The 21,467-nt window shown below is 38.9% G+C and overlaps 1 protein-coding gene across 1 annotated transcript in view; it reads right to left on the bottom strand.

The window, feature by feature from the left end:
- AFF2 (ALF transcription elongation factor 2) overlaps positions 1–21,467 on the bottom strand; it is a 336,221-nt gene that overhangs the window by 124,862 nt on the left and 189,892 nt on the right. Inside the window, exons 5-7 of the mRNA XM_054169740.1 lie at positions 4,709–4,795; positions 1,988–2,024; positions 1,680–1,731 (exon numbers count right to left, since the gene is read on the bottom strand). Of these exons, the coding sequence (XP_054025715.1) occupies positions 1,680–1,731; positions 1,988–2,024; positions 4,709–4,795 (176 nt within the window). The remainder of the gene's footprint in view (positions 1–1,679; positions 1,732–1,987; positions 2,025–4,708; positions 4,796–21,467) is intronic.

Here is a 21,467-nt window from a genome sequence, read left to right as displayed (position 1 = left end):
GAGAGCTTTGGTCCCATTAAATGCACTATATACCACTGAGCTCTGAAGCACTGTTCTTTTGAAATTCAGCTTATAACTATAAACCATGATTGACAAGTCTATTACTGTTGGTTACAAACTATTGAAATATTGTATTTTATGGTATACTCACTGAAATATTTTTCACAGTGGAATCCAAATACACTTGCTTTAGTAGAAAAATCATTTTAAGATGCAATAATATTTTTTAACTTTTTTTTTTTTTTAATATATCTATATTATGGAACATGCTTGATGTCAGTCTTGGATAACACAGATATTCTGCAACATGAATGCACCCATTTTGTTACCAAGAACAGTGAGTACAGTTGACTACATTCTTTTAAAGAAAACCAAAAAAAAAAGGAAATGAAAAAGCAAAGTGCAAAACCTAATGTGTTACCAAGTTTCATAAACAAATGGTATCCATGCAAATTAATCTGCCATTAGCATTCCTATCTAATTCTCATTCACACTGAAGAAAAAATTCTTTCATTTTAGAATTGAATTAGTTGTTCAGCCATAATTCTGTAAAACTTTACTCAACAAACTCTATTTTAATAAGTACTCCTATGACTTGAGTGCATGAGTAGACTTTGACCTTTAGAGTCTGGTGAGTACACCAATGGATTCAGCAGCTGCATCTAACTCTAGTCCCGCTTCTCTTACGTGGCCATAGACAAATCGCTGCACTCCTTTCCTGTACACAAATTTGCACAAAGAATCAATATATTTAAATTAATTTTATAAGCCTGTGTAGTTTTGGTGCACATTTATTTTTCTTCCTCTGTAGGGATTTACTTAAAACTCTGTCCTTAGTAGATTAAGGGGATTCTGAAGTAATTTTAAATGAACACGTGTATTTACAGAAATGTCAGTTAAGATAGTGCAGTTCTGTATTCAGTAGTTTAAAACATGTGAACACTGAAAAAATAGCAGCTGAACTGAAATCAGAGCCACATGTTTTCATAAGTACAAAAACAACAACCTCCTTTTCAAAGTTATTATTCAATTCCTGTTTGTAAATTACTTTGAGATCCTGGGGTAAAAGAGTGAAAAACAGTTCAGTCTCAACTCACTGCTACATTACTGCAGCCTTACACCAGGAAGCACCAAAGAAAAAATGGTTTGACACTATGGGGAATTAGCTCTTCCATGATTTTAAACTGTCATATTTATAAATCATCTGTGATTTTCAGCTTTTTTCAAAGTTTAAAACTCAAGAGCAGCTTTTCCACACCAGCTAGTAGAATCATTCTGTATGATGTATTTGACTCTCTCTCACTGTATGAATGTTAAAATTCCTGCATCATATGCTCATTGGATTGCATTTTCTATTGTAAGAGGCTTAGTATCTGATGAGAGAAGCATAAAAGTGATTTAATTTTGGCAAGCTGTACAACTAAAATCAGCATTATTTCTGCTTAATAAACTCATCTTTCACACATACCTCTGTTAGCTAATGCTTAAAAAGAAGAAACAGTGATAAGCAGTGAAAACATAAAACTGGTTTATGGCTAATTTTTAAGGACTACTGAGAACACCTGAACACCAGGACAAGATTATGAGCAGAGCTAGATTTTAGTTACCTTTGGAGAAATAAGCTCATTCTTTATGATAAATTTAAAATGAGATTTAAAGCTGGAAATAATAATACTTACGACTTTTGTGGCACTGACTTAGTTGCAACTTTTCCTGCTGGATCACTCCACTCTGCAAACAAAGGAAACACATTTCCAAATGTCAAAAGATTACTGTAGAATTAAAATGCATCCAAAGCTGTCAGCCCATCAAATTATACTTGGTTTCACAACATGCCACAATGCATAACATGTAATAAAAAGTGGAACTGATCTGCTTTAGCATCACAGAAATTATTTTTTTGTTGCCTTTGTTTTAATGATGTTAAGCAGGAAAAAACCCCAACAAGCCAACCCTGCCTGTTAGGACTAGGATGATAAAGACCTACTTTGTACATTGTATCCTGAGGTCAGATGTTGGGAGTCCTATAAAGAAGAACACAGAAAATGTCAACATTAGTTAAATAAGATGAAGAAGGTAAGATACATCTTGCCTTGCTAGATTAAGGACACTGGTATGACACAAACAGGGATGGAGATGGTACAGGCAAGGGATCATGTGATTGTTAAGGCAGTGCCAGTGACATTAGTTTAAGAAAACGTTAACCGTGGAGACAGAGCACTGAAAGACCCTTTCACAGTTCAGACAAGAGCTTGTCCTTAGCTGGACACACAGCAGAGATTTATACATGCAGTGGTCCTAGCCTTTTCCAGGCTTGGCCATGCCTGTGTGTATGAGCCATCCACCATGTACAATCTAGACCCACCATGAATGGAACTATGTATTAAATTCGGCAGCACTGCCTTTCTTTCTTTATTTTTTTTGTTATCTGACTGCTTGAAATACAGTAACTTTTTATTGATAGTCACTGTTTTTATTTGCACTGTGACACAGGGGATTTAATAAAGATGCAGGATGTAGATCTTTGCCTGATAGAAACTGGTCCAAATCCAATGAAATCAATGAAAGTACAACAACTTGAAAACAGCAAAGAATCTGGTTCGTAACACTAAGCATGCTAATGCCAGGATTCTTGTTGGCTCACAACTAAGCTGCTTCCTTAATGTCACAGTGTTTTCTTGCTCAGTTTTTCTCTAGGCTTTATAGTCTACAGTGGTTGTAATCAGCTTTCCTTCCAAGCAGAGACTGATCATTTGAAATTAAGGTGTTATTTACAACCTGATCTTACAGCCAGGCACTACTTTGCTGGAAGTGTTAGTTCTGTAAGATGTTAAAGTCATTAAAGCCCTCACTGCACTTCCTCTTAGGGCATTATTAGTTCCTAATATTATACTGTGCTGTCAGTCAGTCCCTTGTGAAGTAAATCATGCCCTAAGAGTAAACACGGCCCTTTACATTTGAATGTCAAAGGGATAAATTGTTCTGATAAGTTCCACCTTTTTTATCACACTTTTTAAATACACATTTCTCATAAGGATACTTTTTTTTTTTAACAGTTAAATTAAGAACTTCTAACAGTACTTTTCCCAGTTTATATGGCTGCAAAATCTAGCCACGCTGTGTCTTAGATGTATAATTTGGCTAGCTGTAATTGACTTAATGTGATGTTGTGAAGAGCAATTTCTGTTGGAGGTTTTAAAGTAAAACTAGTGAACTTGGAAACATTGATGTGCTTGCCTATTTCCTGAAATGCCAGCTTAAAAAAATAAATAAAACAAAATAATTTAAAAAAAGTCTGGTTTATATTTTGCATTGAAGTGACATGGTCCAGAATTTCAGAATCAACGTTTAACATGCTCAGAAATTAACTCTGATGTGGATCTTAAAAGTCCAAAGCAAACCTAATGGAAACAGAAAAGCAACCCAAAATGTTAGCTTTTCTAAACCTATGCTTATACTGCTGCCAACGGAGACACAGCTGTCTGCAGGACCTCGACCAGTTTCTGTAGAGCTCATCAAAACCTAAACACTTAACCAAGACATGGTATAAATGAAAAGAAAAAAAATACCCCTTCTGGTAGGCAAACCCCTCTAACTGCATTCAGACAGGTTTCACATAAATGGGTACAACTGACTCTAACCCAATTTGCAATGAGGATTGTACTCTTGTATGATTATGACTTGTGATGCTTAATGCTGCAGCAGCTAACTGCAGTGACAATGGCAGTGCTAGAGCAGTAACAATCACGTTCCATTAAAATAAGGCATTCTGGGCAGTGGCCACAGATACTTCTAATTTAATATGGTTTCCAAATAAGTATGGTGGCTGTGTTTCAGGCACGGGAATATCTGCCAAACAGATAAAATCAGCATGAGGAAAATCACATTCCAGCTTCTAAACCAGGGTGTGGTGGGTTTGAACCATAATGTTAAGCAGTACCAGTTTTGTAAGTGATACGAAACTTTATCTAGCTCCACATCACACTGTTGTAGATTTCCCACCCTAGGAAAGCTCTCCCCTTCCCCAAACATCATCATCTCACAGTTGTAGAGGTCCCAGCAAAAGATACCTCTGGAAATGTTAGCCCTGGGTATGAGCTCAATCTCTGAACAGTGCTAGAAGGCAACAACAGAATTTGGGCTAAAGGCACATTCAAATTGTACAGCTGAACAGTTCACTGGGTATAAGGTGAACTGCAGGTACTCTCCAGGCACGTGCTTCTGAGGTGGCAAGTGCTGAGTGCTTGCTTTTTGCGAAGCCAATACAAAGGATCACACTGTACAACTTTGTGAGCCCTTGGAGTGTGCACTGAGACAGATGCCCCAGCACTGCTCACATGAAGGATTGTTTTAACTCACCATAATGTGACCATGTAGCCCAAGCCTCATGATGCAATCAAACCACTAAGTAGGAACAAATGACCATTTCATTGTACTGCAGAAATAATAACGGAAGAAAACAACCAACCAAAATTGTACTTGACGTAGAAAACCTTATAATAACAGAGATAAAGTTCACTGTGCCTCCACTGTAGCTTCCACAGCTTTAACTAAGCAATCCTACTACTAGTAGCAACAGTCTGAGTAGGAATTTTCAACTAAAAGGAAGCCTTAGAAAATGGAAGCAATATCAAAAATTAACTCTCCAGCAAAGAACATTCAACAGAACAGAATGGTAATCAGGTCACTGGTAATAGCCTACTTGTACCTTGCTTGGGATAGAAAACTTGGTCTGCTCAGCCTTGCCTGGAGTGTGAATAGCAGTAAGAGGAGGCGGCCAGGAATGGGTCATCTCCTAGGGAAGAAAAAAAGACATGTTTTTGAAAACAAAGTAATGTCTGTATGGAATAAAGAGGGCAAAAAAATGATCATGTATTCTCCACTGAGCCTGGAGATGCAATTGATTAAGGAAGCATCATCATGCATCCTTATGTGGTAGATGAGCACTTTAACTTCCCAACAGAAAGCACTTCCTGGGAATGAGGCTAAGAACAGGTTTTACTCTTGAAAATGTTGACCATCTGTGGCAGCTGACTGCACATCTGTGATCAGACTCTCATGTTGTACGCATGAAGCCATCATAAGAACAGAACAAGGTTTCACCTGCAAAGCCCAAGCAGGAAGGGGATCCCTCCTGTACTGCACTGTATGCAACCCTAGCTAGGATTGCACGGCAGCAAAATACAACCCTATTCAAGGTTGTATAGCAACAGAGCAAACCAAGTCCAGAAAAAGCTGGAGTGGACTTGCACCATGAATGCCTGGTGTAGATGATTTGGGACAGTGTCCTATGCACCAAAGCACCACCTCATGGCACTGGTTACAGCATCAGAACACTATTGATTCCATGTGAAAATGAGGGACTAAGAGATGAGGTGATTTGTACAGGGTTACACAGAAAGCCCGTGCTTAACTAGGAAATCCAGATCTCCAGTGAAGACCTGCCTACCAGGCCTTCTAAGCAACATGCCCATTTTCTGTATCAATGTATTCATTCATCAGTTGTACGTGCATGTTCCAACTACCTTCAAAGAAACCACGTGGTTGCCTATGTCTCTGACACACCAGCAGAAGAGCCAGTGCACCCTCTGCTTCATAGTGAGGCTGAGCTCAGTGCAGGCAGACTGAGACTTATGTTCAGAGAAGGGGGCAAATCAGTCAAACAGAGAAACTGCAGAAGTATTCCTTTAGGCAGAGCCTGTAATTGCCCTTCTAATGAGCGTGGTTTGTGGTAGATACTGCTCTATTCTCTCTTATCTTTGTTTTTAATTTAATAAATATTCAGAGATGCACTAATACTTTCTTTGGCAACCTGTTATATGTTTGGTTGTTTCTCTTTGCCTACAAAGCTGTCTACTGCATACCAAGTTGGAGGGCTGAAGTGTAAACAAACCTAGCAATCTCCCATTTAGGGGGCACCTTAACATAAAATAATGGGAAAAGGAAAAAAATAGTTGGCTATCATTTGAGGAAATTCAATTACAAGCTAAGAAATACTGACTCACCTTTCAGTGAAGTTAGGACTACCTGATCTATATGTTTGAGTGGCCTTCTGAGTTTCAAAAGTTATTACAAAGGTACAAGCAAGCTACAGTGAAGCACTTCACTTCAGTTGTCACTGTATTAAAATCAATGAATAGCAAATTCCAGATAGGATCACATATGTGAAGCAACACCAGTATTTAATGCTCAGTATGTAAATGCACACTATGTGCAGAAGTGGTGAGGAAGTGCGCAGTTCATTAAACAAACATACCTACATCTACCTACAGAGGAGTCCCACAGCACTGTTGACCAAAGAACCTTGAATGATCATAAAGTTTTGAGTTTACTTCAAAATGTATGGGTAGCAACCCCACACTGACCACCACACAGCTGCATAGTATATACACACAGAGCACTGCTGAGCTACAGAATGACATGCAAAAATGGCATTGCACTGTTTTCAGTGAAGGGACAAAACCCCATCCCCACATCCTGCAGAGATGTGACCTTCTGCTTAACTCTCTCCTACTCTGTTCCTTAAGCACATGCACATTACTTTGGAGAATCAGAAGAAAGGATGTAATTTGTTTAATCATCCACATGACCTCACCATTCTTTTTTTTTTGCTGTGTTCCAGTTTCTTTTGGAGGTCCCTCATCTTTAAGTACTTGCTAAGCTCTATTTTGTTCAACTTGTGAAATCTGATATATCTACCTTCTAATGTATTATGACTATAAAGAACCACTCAGACTCTGTGTGTTGTGTATGCATCCATTAAGTTGTATAGATAAACATCTGGGTTTGTAAATACCTAGGAAAGTAGACAGGGGATTGTATTATTTTATTTCCCCCCACTCCCCCCCAGGAAAAGTTAAAAAAAAAAAAACTTTAATCAATCCAAATTTGGAAGTATTTAGAAATTCCTGGAAGTAACAATAATAAAACCAAGCACATGAAATGCTTTAAAGAGGAATTTAATGGAAACAAAGTAATCCCACAAAATTGAGTTAGGATTTATTTTCACATGGTTTGGACTTAAAATGATTCCAAAATCATGTTAACTGTTGGAGTGGGTAGATGACTGCTATGGAAGTGTGGATTTCTTTATAGACCTGGAGATTATATGAGAAAGTAAACCTGCACAGTTTGTTGGCTTAAAAGTCACTGTGGTCTTCTGATGTAGTAACATCGGGCATCCTCCTTTTTGGAAATTATTTAAACATTGTTTTAATTGACTCCATGTGCTTTATTTATTAGAGCTAGGCACGCTCGTCCTTTTAGCTAAGTCTGCTCTTTTCAGCTATAAAAGCCCTCAGGTAAGTAACTAAGAAGGACACATGCAGACACAATCTAATGAATCACCAAAAATACAAATACTCCAAGCAAACCTTTTAAGGGCTGCAGAGGTACAAGGCCAAATCATGAATTAAATGGAATAAAGGGACTAGGGAAGGATTTAAACTTGCAAGTTTCTAAGGAAAAGGTCAGAGCAAGAGAATTGAGTACAGGGAATATGGGGCAGATGGAAAATAGCTTTACAAAACCAGTCCCTAAAATTAATAGCCACCTTCAAGATTTATTTCCTTTCTCTGTATTTCATTTTCCCATCATTTCCTTCTTGTTCAACAGAAAGTGTGCAGTGTTTTAAAACAGAGATAAAAGCACTGGGCCAGGCTCTAAGAGGTCATTATGGAAAAAAAGCAGCTAGACTATGTTCTCTGTGCTTCTACTGAGGCAGCTTCCCTTCCTATGGTGTGCTCTGCTTAGCCTGATCTAATTTGAAGTCTCCCAGGACATGGGGCTTATGCTCCTTCTCTTAGGAGATGTGATGGAAGACTTGAAAACAGTCTTCAAATACAGAAGGACCTGTTCTCCCATTTTATGGTGGATATGAACTTAAGCTGCAGCCAGAAGGATGCCCGTTAGACATCAGAAAAAGCTCTGTAATGGTAAGGACTGGGCAGCACTGAAACCTTGCTCAGAGAGCTACACAGACTCTATCTTTGGAGCAACCCACCTAAGAGGAGATTAACACACATCAGTCAGGAATGGCTTAGGCAGAATTGATTCCTGCACTGGGACAGGGATGTATAGTAGATGGTGAGATTTCCAAGACCCTTCCCAGCCCTTTTTCTTGGGTTTGATAGATCTTGATAGATCTCTGATGGTCAAACGCTACACTTAATACCTCACTCATGGATGGTAGATGCACAAAAAGACATAAGAAAAAACCCCAATCCTGATGCTTGTCTTCTATGGCATTAGAGTCCACAGAGGCAGTTTCAGGATGGGTACTTTGCCCAAATCATTAGAGGGCAGCCAGAAGAGTAGCCCTGCACACACATATAGCAATAAATCTAATCTGAGGCCACTGCTGCTAAAGACACCTTATCTGTGATATTCCCTCTGTCAATTGCCCTTGTCAGTCCTTTTAACTCTTAGCTAAATCTTTTGCTTTAAACTTCCTCCAATTTTTGGTTACAGAGCATGTTAGAACTACACTCAGAAAAAAAATAATGTATGATGAATACATATTCTAAGGTTATTACAAATTTGATGTTACAGCTGGTGCTAAGCAACCTACTGCCTTGATGGAATAAGGATCACCAAGTGACTTACCATTTATTAAAGACTCTATTAATGATTTATTAATGTTTTATTAACTATTTATCAATGCAATCTTAATAAAAAGCATGTCTTGTTTCACTGTATCTTTTTGGTTTCTGCATCTATACAAACCTGATCAAACCCTCCCTGCTGGGAAGCTAGTAGTGCATTTTATGTGTGATGCATACTGAATTAAAAAAACATCTCAATCTATTTCATCTTTGAGGAAAAAGCTAATGAAAGAATGAATACAAAGATATATACTTATATTTGGACAAGCAAACAACACTGAAGCCTAAAGGAACACAAAGGCAATAAACCTATGGACTGTTTTTCATTCATACTCCTTATAAAACAATGGAAAATTTGTATAAGCAGTTGGGAATATCTTGATCAGGAATATGGCCTACTTTATACTGGGCCAAAGGATTCCTGAGAAAGGGATTTTGATACATTGTCAGTATTGACAGGGACATGATAGATAAAATCATGACTATGTATCTGATTATTGTGTTTCATTACTTCAGAAAATTCTCAGCATCAAAGGGATATCACATAATTTTTTCCTGTAAGAGAAAGAAAGCAAGAAAGAAAAAACCCTTTGTGATGGTCTGGCTGCCTCCAAGAGAAAGTCAGTTTTTCTGGTACAAATCTTAAGGCAGGACCCTTTGTACTCATTGACATTTTTTAGCAAATTTACGACCAGTGCCTAGTGCTCAGTACATATTTTTGGAGGAACAATGTGGTGGCATCTGCAATGATGCCTTTGTCATAGTAGAATTCATCTTGCTACTGTCCAAAAAACTATTAGAAAGCCATTTGAACATAGAATGCATACATTTGTTAGTTTATTATTGAAAAGCCTGAGTTTATTTTGCAATGAGCAATCATTTCCCTGACCATAACCTAAAAACACAGTATTCATTTTGTGGGGTTTATCAGTCACAGAAAATAAGTTCCCTTTGCCCAAGTGGGGAATGGGATGCATTCCTTATCCTCCTGTGGTAAATTAATAATACTTCCCATATATGGAGGAAGAGGAAGGACAGGTGAAAATGATATTCAGTGAAAATGAACACAGAAGTTGCTGTAAAAGTCAACAGGGGTCGACTATAAACTTCACAGCAAACATTCTCCTTTCTTCCTTTGTTAGCATTTTGAAATCCACAAAGAAAGTGATAGCAGTATTGAGACATTTTCATAGTACTGCTTGATTCCTGTATACCTCACACTTTTCAATGTATTTTCCTCATACTGTAGCTTTTGCAACTAATATTTCTCAGGTTCTTTGCTTAGAGGATTTGGAAGACCCCCCAAAAGGGTGAATAATACTGATGTACTTGATGCTCTAAACAGTCTCGTGGTATGTGAACAAAAACAATGCTCCATTACAGTGAGAAGGTGTCTCGGCTCCACAAGCTGTTTCAGGGGGAAAGTAATGAAGCTACACCACATGAATCCACCACTGGATTCCCAATCTGAGAAGTCTGACACAATCCTAAAAGTGACCACAGTCTATACAATTGACACTGTCAAATGATTCACCTCCCTGCTGGTACCTGGGCCCCAAATGGCTCAAGCTGTGCCTATAATAGCTCATTCCCAAGGTTCCTCTGTGAAACAGGTTAGATACTGCTCTACAAAGTGGATCAAAATAATTTTCTTCAGAGTCCACCTCAAGAAGATTATATGGTTAAAAACTATCCTGAATGTGGCTCACACTGTCAAGGATGGTCCTTCAATTCAGTCGCAAGCAGGTCATGTGCACTTGAGCACCTTCTCATATGTTCTTGGCATTTTCAAGAATCAATAAGGTAGGAAAAGACCTCAAAGATCATCAAGTCCAACCTGTCACCCAAGACCTCATGACTACTAAACCATGGCACCAAGTGCCACATCCAATCCCCTCTTAAACACCTCCAGGGACAGTGACTCCACCACCTCCTCGGGTATCGCATTCCAATGGCTAACAACTCTCTCTGTGAAGAACTTCCTCCTCACCTCAAGTCTAAACTTCCCCTGGTGCAGTTTGAGATTGTGTCTTCTTTTTCATGCAGCACAATTCCCTCAGGGTCCTACTACAGCACTCATATTGTGATAAAATTATCCTTCTGGACAGACCTACTGATCTGTCAGGAACAAAAAATGGGTCAGATTGGACGTCCCTTTCACCTGGGATGCTGGCAGATAGTGGTTAAGTGCTGTGCTATTCACAAAGCACTTCAAGAACACCAGAGCAGTTATTATGGTAAAATTCTGATCCTCCATAATCTTTTAATACTGCATCCAGAGCTAAATATTCAGTCAACACCAGATAACACCACTTTTAGCATCCTAAAAGTTAATAATATGCCCATAATTATTCAGGTACTTGCACTCATGTGTACTAAACCCACTTCCAGAAAGCTAGGCAACCTTCAATCTCTCCCTCTCAGTAACTAAATTAATGACTTCATTGCCCAATACACAATGCCACAGTCTTGCTGTGGATAGTATGGCCAATGCAGTACCTCCTGTTCTTGGCAGCTCCTCATCCCCACTGAGAAGCACAGCCACATCCCATTGGTTTTATTTATTCAAAAAGATCCTTGTTGGTAACCATCTCCAGGGATGGCACATCTAATTTTCATGCAGGCCCCAAGAGATAGGAAGTATGCACCGAACTGTTAAATACAACATAATATCCTGGCAGTAAAACAGTACAATATAAACAAAAGCACAATAAGTAATAAAAAGCTAATTCTTTCAAAAGTTACTAATACCAACATATAATTTCATCTCTGCAATTTAAAAAACATTGGCAACATTTCTCCAAGTAAATAAGCAACTGTATTTTGAAACTATTCACTGCTGGCACTTGTTTAAGGGAATCTGGTAATTTGTTCCATCCATCCTGAGCTTCACAAGCAAAAAAGCATGTCTTGAATCGCCTGTTTTCTTCTCTGAAACTCAGGGTTCACACCAAGAGGAGAGCAGAACTATAATTTACAGTTACAAAACAAGACTGCACCTACCCTGAGGCACTCCACTGTGCACATTTATACAATACATTACACCATCTCCTTTACATTGCCAGATGTAATCAATTCATGTTTTTTCATACCAAATACAGCAGTGAATTATGTAGTCACATGACAAGACCTTAGCCATGTAATTTATTACAAAATGCTTTTAATTTCTGGAGCCATTTATGGCAACATCATGAAATAATAATATCCTCAAATTCAGTATCAGGCAAAATTAAGTTACTAAACGACAACATTTCTCTCATTCTGCAGGCTTAGCACAGAAACTGCTAAAGTTTTCAGTTGTGCACTGAGCTTTAGTCCCATGTAACCAGCTTACAACCCACATCTCAGCAGCCTGATGTAACTGAGTCTAAAAATTATCGTGAATTTGAAAGCATCAACTTGTGGCAGAAGACACTTTAGTCTTTAGATGTCTTTAGAAGATGCTTTAGTCTTAAAACAGGAACATCAATTACCTGAAACAGAATATAGGGGGAAATCAAGAAACAAGGTTGGGCAACTTATTTCAGTTTAAAGCTGAATTCTTTTGCATAAGCCATGGGTTGCTTTCATTAAAACTGGACTCCAAGTTGTTACTCATCAAATACAAAGGAATGAAGACACCACACACTACTGTACAATACACATTGAAATTTTTTACAAAAGCTGGGGTTCTGCCTTCAAAACCAAGACTGCCAGATCGCTTTTATTCTGCTTACCACACAAGCAGTATTGCAGCATGGCTTTTCCTAAGTGGGTGTGCTAGGACAGCATTTCTTTGTAATGTTCTTTCTCTCTCACATGTTCTCATCAACACCTCAACTCTAATGACATTAAAAGAGTGGTTTGAGGCTGAAGCAAAGACACAGTGAGCACCTATAAAAGAACTCAATCCTGCCCTTACAGAGCTTCCCTTTTCACTCCTTTTATTCATCTATGTGATGCTCTCCCTACCATGTGTCCCAGCTAAAAACTCTCTTAGCCCTTAGCGTTTTAAGAATGCACTCTCCCCTGTGGAGTATGATTATCTTCCCAGTGCCGACATCAGAGACTACAAATGCTTTGAGGGCAAAGACTGCCTCATATTTTGTCTGATGAAATGCATAGGGCAGTGGTGGAATTTCTGAATGTTGGCTGGAAATATGGAACAGTGAATATTTGTTGGAAAATCCTGGGTGGACAACACAACCAGCCTGATAAGCATCCAGAAAATCTTGGACAGACAGAAAACTTAAAACTGAAGGCTGACCATTGGATCCTCTAATTTGGCATGTTGCTGTGGGGCTTCTTTTTGTTTGTCTTTCTATTTTTATTGTAAACTTAAAAGCTTTGTATGTTTGCCTAAAAATGTACTATTGGTTCTGGCCTGGAACAGAGAGGCAGAAGCCTTGCTGCCTTGATGCACTAATTCTCTTCTCTTACAAAAAGACCTAAGCAGTCACCTGAAACTCTACCAGGTGACCTGGCATTTATTATAGTAATTCGAGCCTTTGGAAAAGAACAAACATTTCAGTCTGGATTTCCTTTTCCTCACTCGTGCCTTGAAGCAGGTCTGTTCCTGCATCTGTGTGTCCTGTAAATCATGCCAATGCTCTCCTTTGATCCACTCCTGCTAAGCAAACAGGTGTAGAAAAAAATGGATCTATGTTACAGAAGATGTTTTGATACAACATACACTTTTTGGCATGTCAGCCTTACCCAAATAAACCAGCTTAAAGAGTAAAGAATAATGAAGCCAAAATACACTGAGGTATTTTTTGATCTCCCTTAAGGTATGGAGACTACAGAGTATTTCTGGTAGATAGATTCCCACTGTCACATGCACATATTTGATCCCACATTTCCCAGCTCATTCTTTCTTACAAAGCTAGTAAGTCTGAGGTTGGGAACATTAAATACTTGGAATTGCCACTAAGACATATGACAGCTGAGGGTGCTTGGTCGCACACAGAGCAGTCCTAATGTCTGAAATCAGCATGTTCAGACTATACAGCAGATTAATTTATCCTCCTTCCATGCCTGCATTTTTTAAGACCTTTTGACAACAAGCTACACTGAAAGAAACTAAGCTGAAAAAAGGCTAAATCCATAACCTTCAAAACTACACTACTTTCTGGTTTTCTTTTTTTTTTCCACAGGAAAATCAGTGAGCAGGACACAAAAGCCACAGCACTACAATGCAGTAAGTTTGGTGCTCTGGCATTAAAAAATTATATACATACATTACTAGACAATGACATGCATTATCTTGCTTCTAGATGGCCAAAAAAGAATAGCAAACTGTTCATTAGTAATAGTTTATCAGGGGTCATATGAGCAATCTGGAACAAACTTGGAGCAAGCCCAAGAAAAGACCACCCAGCAGATCCATGGTTGCAAGTTAGCTCTAAGCAGTTAGTGCTGTTTGCAACTCCAGCTGATGTCAAGCAGTGACAATTACCAGTTATCATACAAAGACTAACTGGAATAAACCTGCCAAAGAATAATTTACTTTTTTTCTTTTTTTTTTTTTTAGTAGCACAAAGTGTAATGTATTATGATGTTCAAGCAATTACCAAAAGGAGTTGTTGATCTCACTTTGCTGGAGAGATACAAAGGCTTGAAGCAGTAACACTGCATTCTTTTTGAAGGGTAACTTGTGTTGTAAGTGAAAGACACTATAAAATGACAACACTGCTGCAAAGGAGACAGAATGACACATTTAGTCAGATTCCCAGTCTAAGCCTTTTCAAAGAGCACAAGCAGTTAGTGCAACATTCCTTAGGGTTCCTGTATCCTTTCAAACACGATAGCTTTCTTGTAGTTTACACTTATCATATTAGAAAAATGTTAATGAGGAGATCATGACAACTTCTTTTAAAAGCAACAATGCCTCAATTGGCAAGGAAAAAAGGAGTGATAACTATTTTCATGGAAAGAAGCCTCCAGTGAACGTCTCACTGTTGAAGCTGTGTCATTTTTTTTTTGTCTGAACTCAGCAATGACAAGAGGCTGCTCTTCAAAAAAATCTGAGCACCAGTTTTCACTCCTTTGGTACAACCCTCCTTTTTCAGAGAAATGGGCAGCTCAGACCTCATATTGTAAAGATTAGGGTCTCAAAAGGTTACAAGTGATAAAATACTGGAGTGAGTAGGAAGGGATTAATTGGCTTGATTAAAATAATATAATTAAAAACCACTAGTGGGAATATTCTCCTACAAACCAAACACAAGTTGTTTGTTTTGTTTTGTTTCTCTGAGGCTCAGAAAAGTATTTTTAAAGGTTACTGTAGCTTGGTGTACACAAACAGCATATTCTTTAGCAGGTTATACTCATGGCAAAGAAATTAATGGACTACAAACCTCAGAGGGGCTTCTAACACTCAGTGCTCATGCAATAAATTCCGTAAGATCTCAAAGCATTCCTCAAGAGATCAGTACCTGCCATTTTCCAGTTTGGCTCCAGAAATTTGGCTAGTGCCTTAAATCATCCACTCAGCCAGCAGCAAATGTAGTGATTACTACCCTGCCTTTTCCCCGCCCCCCCGGCAGTAACCTATGCAAGTCTCCCCAGTCCATGTGTGTCCATGTTGCTCCTGTTTCACCCTGCAAAGTACTACTAGATGTTATTTCTGCCTCTCTCACCCAAAATATTTTCTTAGGCATTGCATGGAATGGAATAGAGGAAGCATTTAAAGAAAAGCTGCAACCTGATGAGTATGTGCTTTCCAGTGACATCCACATTGGAGCCCTGGCCTGGCAGGGACAGCCTCTCAAATAGACTTTGTTGCCCAAGGCCTCATCCAATCTGGCCTCCAAGGAGAAGGCATTCACAATCACTCCGGGCAACCTGTTCCAGAGTAATAGTCACTTTTGTAGTTTGTAGTCAGTCAAACAAAGACCTCAATGCTTTTGAACTAATAAAACCATCTTCCTTTCTAATGCTACAGCCTAACATTTTCTTCAGCCTATTTCTGCAAGGCTGGGTGCCTGTATGACTGCTTTCCTTGGCACAACAGGAAAAAGAAGAGAAAAGAATTAAATCATCCAACATTCTGGTCAGATTTTCTAGCTAGCCCATTGGAATGGGCTGCCTGGGGAGGTGGTGGAGTCACCATCACTGGAGGTTTTTAGGAGAAGACTTGACGGGGTACTTGGTGCTGTGGGTTAGTTGCTTGGGCGGAGTTGGATTGGTTGATGGGTTGGACGCGATGATCTTGAAGGTCTCTTCCAACCTGGTTTATTCTATGTATTCTATGTATTCTATTCTATGAAATGGTAATGCAGCTGACAGAAGTCAACGTGGCAGGATCTGCAGGCTAATTAAACAAATGTGACAATTTTACTGTGACAATTTCAAAATGCTTAAAAGTGCTTGCCATCCACAGTGTGCATTCTTCTCGAAGGTGCATTGAAACTCATGTACTGCATTAAGACATTGAAAGGAACTTACATATTCAATGTAAAACACAATTATAAGCACAATTTGAAATGTATCACTGAAACAGATTGGAAGTTCATCAGGTTTCTCAGAACATTAAATTCAATGACACGCTTTCTTAAAGCAGCGTCAGAAATTCTCTATAGAAACGGATAAGCCACAGTATGCAATATAATTTTAAATATCTGATTGAGCCTTGCTTTTGCGCAATTGTAACACCAATAATTCCAGCTGAGGACCTCAATGCATTTTGCTAGCAACTAATTTAACTTCACAGCGCGATGGCAGCGTGGGTGAAGTTCTATTTCCTCATTTCATGGAAAGAGTCACCGTGGAGTGAAGGGGCATCTCAAGGTTATACAGGAAGATTAAAGGTAGAATATTTTATCTGAGTCTATGTATTCAAACATTTATTGAGAAGATGTTCAAAGAGAGGGGAAGATGGACCATATCAGTCTTTTACTGGCAGGTGTGAAGTGGTGCATTCTGAAGCTAAAATGATCTCCATAGGTAAGAAGGAAGATACCTGTAGAAAGAGCGCCACTGATTATGCTGCACCACAATCTTGAAGTCTACAGATCACCGTAGGAAAGACATAAATTGTTCCCTGCAAAAAGGTGACTTCCAGAACTATTCTCTCTACAGAATGATCAGTAACTTAAGAGAAGTGACAACTGCAAGATTGCCTTCCCATGTTAGGCTGCTTCCACAAAATCCATGGAGTCTGGCAAGGCTGACAGTGTGTCATCATCTGATTCCCTGAAAGGAGAAGTGACTTGCCTATCCAGGTGGTTTCTCAGGAATAAGTACTTCTTGGTATATACTTGGTAGGTCTGTTGTGTCTGTATTCTTATTTTAAAAGAAAAGATTAGGAACTACTTGGCTTGAATTTAGATTGCAGTACATGAAGAAAATGGAAACAAATATTGCTGGTATCTACTGTAACAGAATACTTACACTAATTTCCTCTGAAAATTAACAATGTAATCCAAAATTCTACTGCCAGGTTTAGTGCAGGTGTCATCTTTGCCCTGTTTTCCTTACTTTCCTTCTAAGAGCACAAGCAGTCAATCATCAAAAGCTGCAGCATGGTGGGTGTACTTAAAGCAGTGAAATAAAGTATACCTCAAGTATATTCTAACCACTTTTTGGTCAGGTATGATCAATTTATCCACTACAGGCCCCATCAGCTTCTTCAGCAGTGCTAACTTATGGGGAGGTTTCTTGCCAGGAATTAAGGCCCACAATACTTGCCCTCAGGGCTGCAAAAATGGAGCCTTTTCCTTTTGTGAGATAAAGAGGCACAGAAGATGCTACAGACTTTGTCACTTCAAACTAGAATTGTTTCTAAAGCAAGCATTCATTTCAGAAAGCCTAACTCGATTTTAATATGTTTTCAATGTCTTCATTCTGTGCCTAAAGCAATTTGTTATGTAGAGTACATATTATTAATCTACTTAAATGAAAGGTAACATTGCTAGCAGTTTAAGCACTCAATGCCCATATTTAACCATGTTTCATTTTGACAGGACAAGATGAAATAACAGCAATGATTAATCTGAGACCAGAGGAACATTTTACTACCTATATTTCAAAATAGGACTAGATTTTTCATCGGGCAGTGAGATGCATATGTAGAGTAGAGGAGCTTCAGATGGCTTTTGTGCTCAGCCACACTGCACAGAGCCAGTAGCCACTGCTCAGTCATTCTGAAACTGGCAGCATACTCCAGGGCAGGCTCACGACAGATTCTGAAGTTCTTAATCAAACTGGCACAGCCCACGAGGTCCTTAAGGGAGGATACCTGGTACGGCTAGAGACAAACACTACCACAGTGCAGAAATGTTTACAATTTTCAGTCGAGTTCAGCTCTTAGGGCCTATTTCACTCCTGGGAGCACAGAACAGGTCAAAGTTGATCTGACATCCCAGATTCCTTGGGTCTGTTTTCTCTCGAACTTTCACTCAAAGATAAGAGAGTTACTCTTTGTATACAATGATGAAAAGGGATGGGAAGTCAGGTCCCATAAGTCTGCAAATCTGAAGTAGGGATCTTTGTTTTCTGATACTGTCCACTCAACTACAAGACCCCATCGACTCCTTTTCCCCCATTTTCTGTCTCTTTCACTTCTAGTTATTTCTGGAACTACAAAACTTAGAGGCAATTGAAAAAGCATATGAAGTGACCAACACTTTCAAGTGCTGCAGAGGGTGCATCTCATCTGAGAAAACTGCGACTTCTTTCTTCTAAGAAAATTGTTTTGCTTGAATTACTTACTTGGTTGCACTGGCTTTGAAAAAAGTATTTTGTATATTCTTATGTTTTGGTTTTTTTTAACTCATAACAGAGTATTGAATCAGCATGAGGATGCTGAGCACTATGTTGTTACATAGTGAATCATTTTTGAGGTGACTGTCCGTGAGGAAGAGAAACTAAAAGTGGTTGTTTCAGTGCAAAACTGCTGCTGAAAAACTTGGAATACAAATAACATTTTCTCTTCTAATTATTAATTTCTCACAAGAGTGTTTAAGTTCTCTTTGGGAGCAATAAAACATGTCTGAACTCTCATGATGTCAGCTCACTTTACAGTAACTTCAGTAGCAATGGTAAATCTGGCCATGATAACAGAATTATATAATACTACTGATACCACCAATATTTCAATCTGGCAGTACAAAAATATATGCTAGAATATTATGGTTAAGGAGATTAAGAAAAAAAACAGACTTGAATACTGAGTTCAAAATTGATGCACAGCAATCTCTCTCTCTTTTCCTGAACACCTTTTGTAATCTTCTTTTTTTTTTGTTATTGTTACAGTGTAGACAGGCTGCAACAGACCCACACAGTGAACAGGTTTCACATGTCCAAGTTCTTTGCTAAATAATTTTCTTTAATACTGCTATGAAAATAAAATCTGCATTTGATAAATGTGCCTGCAGGCTGGAATCAGACCTTGCTTCTCTGTCCTGACAAAGGTCTAGTCTTTTGCTGCCTTACATCTTGAAGAGGCATTTATCCCTGTAACAGGCAGGTGCAAAACACCACCTTCCGAATACAGGAAACACTGCACACCCACAAGCATTTGTCAGATCAGACAGTCAACCTTTTCTCCCTGTCACCTCCCCAACAGCATGAAGTCTGCTTTGCACTGATCTGGCAGCACAAAGCAGATTCATAGTATATATCTACGTTACAAGTGAACTCCTTTCATACTCAGCCTGCACCATGCCAGCAGTGCAACGGTGGCCCACAAACCCAATTGCATGAGCTATGTACTTGAGTATTGGCTCATGCCAACTTCCTACTCAGCTAGCCTAAAAGTTAGCTCTGAGTTTTCTACATTATTTACCTTCAAGTTAATATAGGCAATTTTGGAATAATGCTCCTGAGGTGCCTGTCTCACAGGTGGCATCATAATGTTGTCACTGCAAAGTGAATGGCTGAAAACTTCAACAATCCTGTTCTGCTTTATTCAGATATAACTCACAGTGGCCAAGGCAAGACTCTGGGTTAAGGGCGTGCTCTAGACAGGGAAGACCTAAGGCTGCGTTTCACAACTCTGAAAGAGCCTTCTGCACTTCAAACCTACAGCAGGCTGTCCTCAAATGACTCCCAACTACTGATCTCACTGTGACTGTGTGTATACAGCTGGACAGTGCACAAAATGCTGGGAAAAGTCTGCTTCTGACCTCTCTGGAATTGTTGCTGAATGCTTGTAGTGGTAGGGAGGTGAGAACTGCCAAACCAGGAGTGAGCTGTTCTCAAAAGTACTATTCAGCATTTCCAGTTTCTGGAGTGAGACTACATCTAGAGTCATCAAAACAAAGGACCAGTTCTGCTTTTATGTATACCTAAAGTAATGTAGGGGTAACTCCTTTTTATTTAATAACAGCGGTAGCAAGGTAAGGGGAGCTGCTGCCAATTTATAGCAGTGTAGAAAGAAGAATTCAGTGAACTCAAATGAGATCAGAAGTCAGTGGAATTACCCCTTGATTTATTTTGAAGTGAGAGCAGAAACTGGTTCTGCCTGCACTGAGAAAATGCTGATAAAGACTTGAAAATGCAATGGCTTGTTAATTGCTAAGAAAAGAAATTCCTAAGTAAAGTCAAAAAGGAAAAACAACCCCACGGTTGCAACACATCGCCTTACACGCTTCCAAAGGCTGCATGCCAGATGAGGGACAAAGGCCACAGATACACATTTACACGTGGGTTAACTTTTCAATCCATTTTTTCATTTCAATAGAAAAAATAAATCACCTTATCCTGGAGAAAGAAGCAGCTTGACACAAAACATACGGCACTGGGCTATTTTTATAGCATACCTAAGACATATAGGGATTCATTTATTTACTCAGCTATTTAAAAGTGGCTACTCTTACTCATTCTCTGGACAGCTAAATGCCAGGTTGCTAAGTTACTGTTACTTGACATCATCTCCTCCCCAACGTGTTCCCACATTTGACAGGTTCACATGATTTACTAGGCCAGTCAGCTCGTTATTCACTTGTCCAATGACGTCTGGATAATCATTTTAAATTCACATCATGTCCTCCCCACCAAGCCCCCAGTTACCACATGAAAATATTTAAACTGCCTGTCAGCTACTAAGTGCATTTGTAACCACACTGGACAGCATACCTGTATTTTTCAAATCACAATTATTATAATTAGGTTTAGCATCATTTTTCAATGTTGGTTTGTATTTTAGAAGAGAAAACAATTACTGAGGGGCAAATAATGGGCTGTATCTGTTACAGTCTAATTTTGCTTCGTGAACAGCTCACCTCAGCTATGGATGATACATATTAAACTCATTAGTGCCTTCAATTGGCATGAGGAAAGTAATACTACACACAATTTACACAGTCAAGGGCATTTTCACCTGCTGATCAATTTACATATTCTCCAATGTCATTAGACATGATCTAGTCACCAGAAGAATAGAAGACCATGCAAATTACAGACTTTGCTCATTTAATTCCAATCATTTTTATACTGACTACAATCTGAATTACATTTAGAATTTGTTTTGCTTCCAGACTAGAAAGCTTTTAATTACTAACATATCTGTCCACATAACATCAGAAGTCCATGTAGTTACTTGATGCCTTACTACAGCATCTATGAACCCACAAGAATTCTTTTGTTCCTCTAAGCAGAGACAGATTTTTAGACAGAAGTGCCTGCCCAGATGGTTAGCAACACAGACACGAAAGCTCAGTGCGTACAGACCAGAGCCTCACTTCTGTGGGATTACATCTGATCGATTGCCTAAACACCTAGCCCAAAGTTCCAACTGACACTACAAGTCTTCAAGAAAATACAGTTAAATGAAATTCCCTTTCTTTCCTGTGTAATGTTTTATGGTTATGACATCTTTACCCAGAGATAAACCAATGCTAAGGGAGTCCCTTCTGTATTCTCTATAGGCAGAAAAAGGAC

Source organism: Dryobates pubescens, chromosome 18 (assembly GCF_014839835.1).
Source record: "Dryobates pubescens isolate bDryPub1 chromosome 18, bDryPub1.pri, whole genome shotgun sequence".
Classification (NCBI taxonomy): Eukaryota; Metazoa; Chordata; class Aves; order Piciformes; family Picidae; genus Dryobates; species Dryobates pubescens.
The sequence above is the reverse complement of the archived record's forward strand: the minus strand, read 5'-3'. Positions and strand labels throughout refer to the sequence as shown.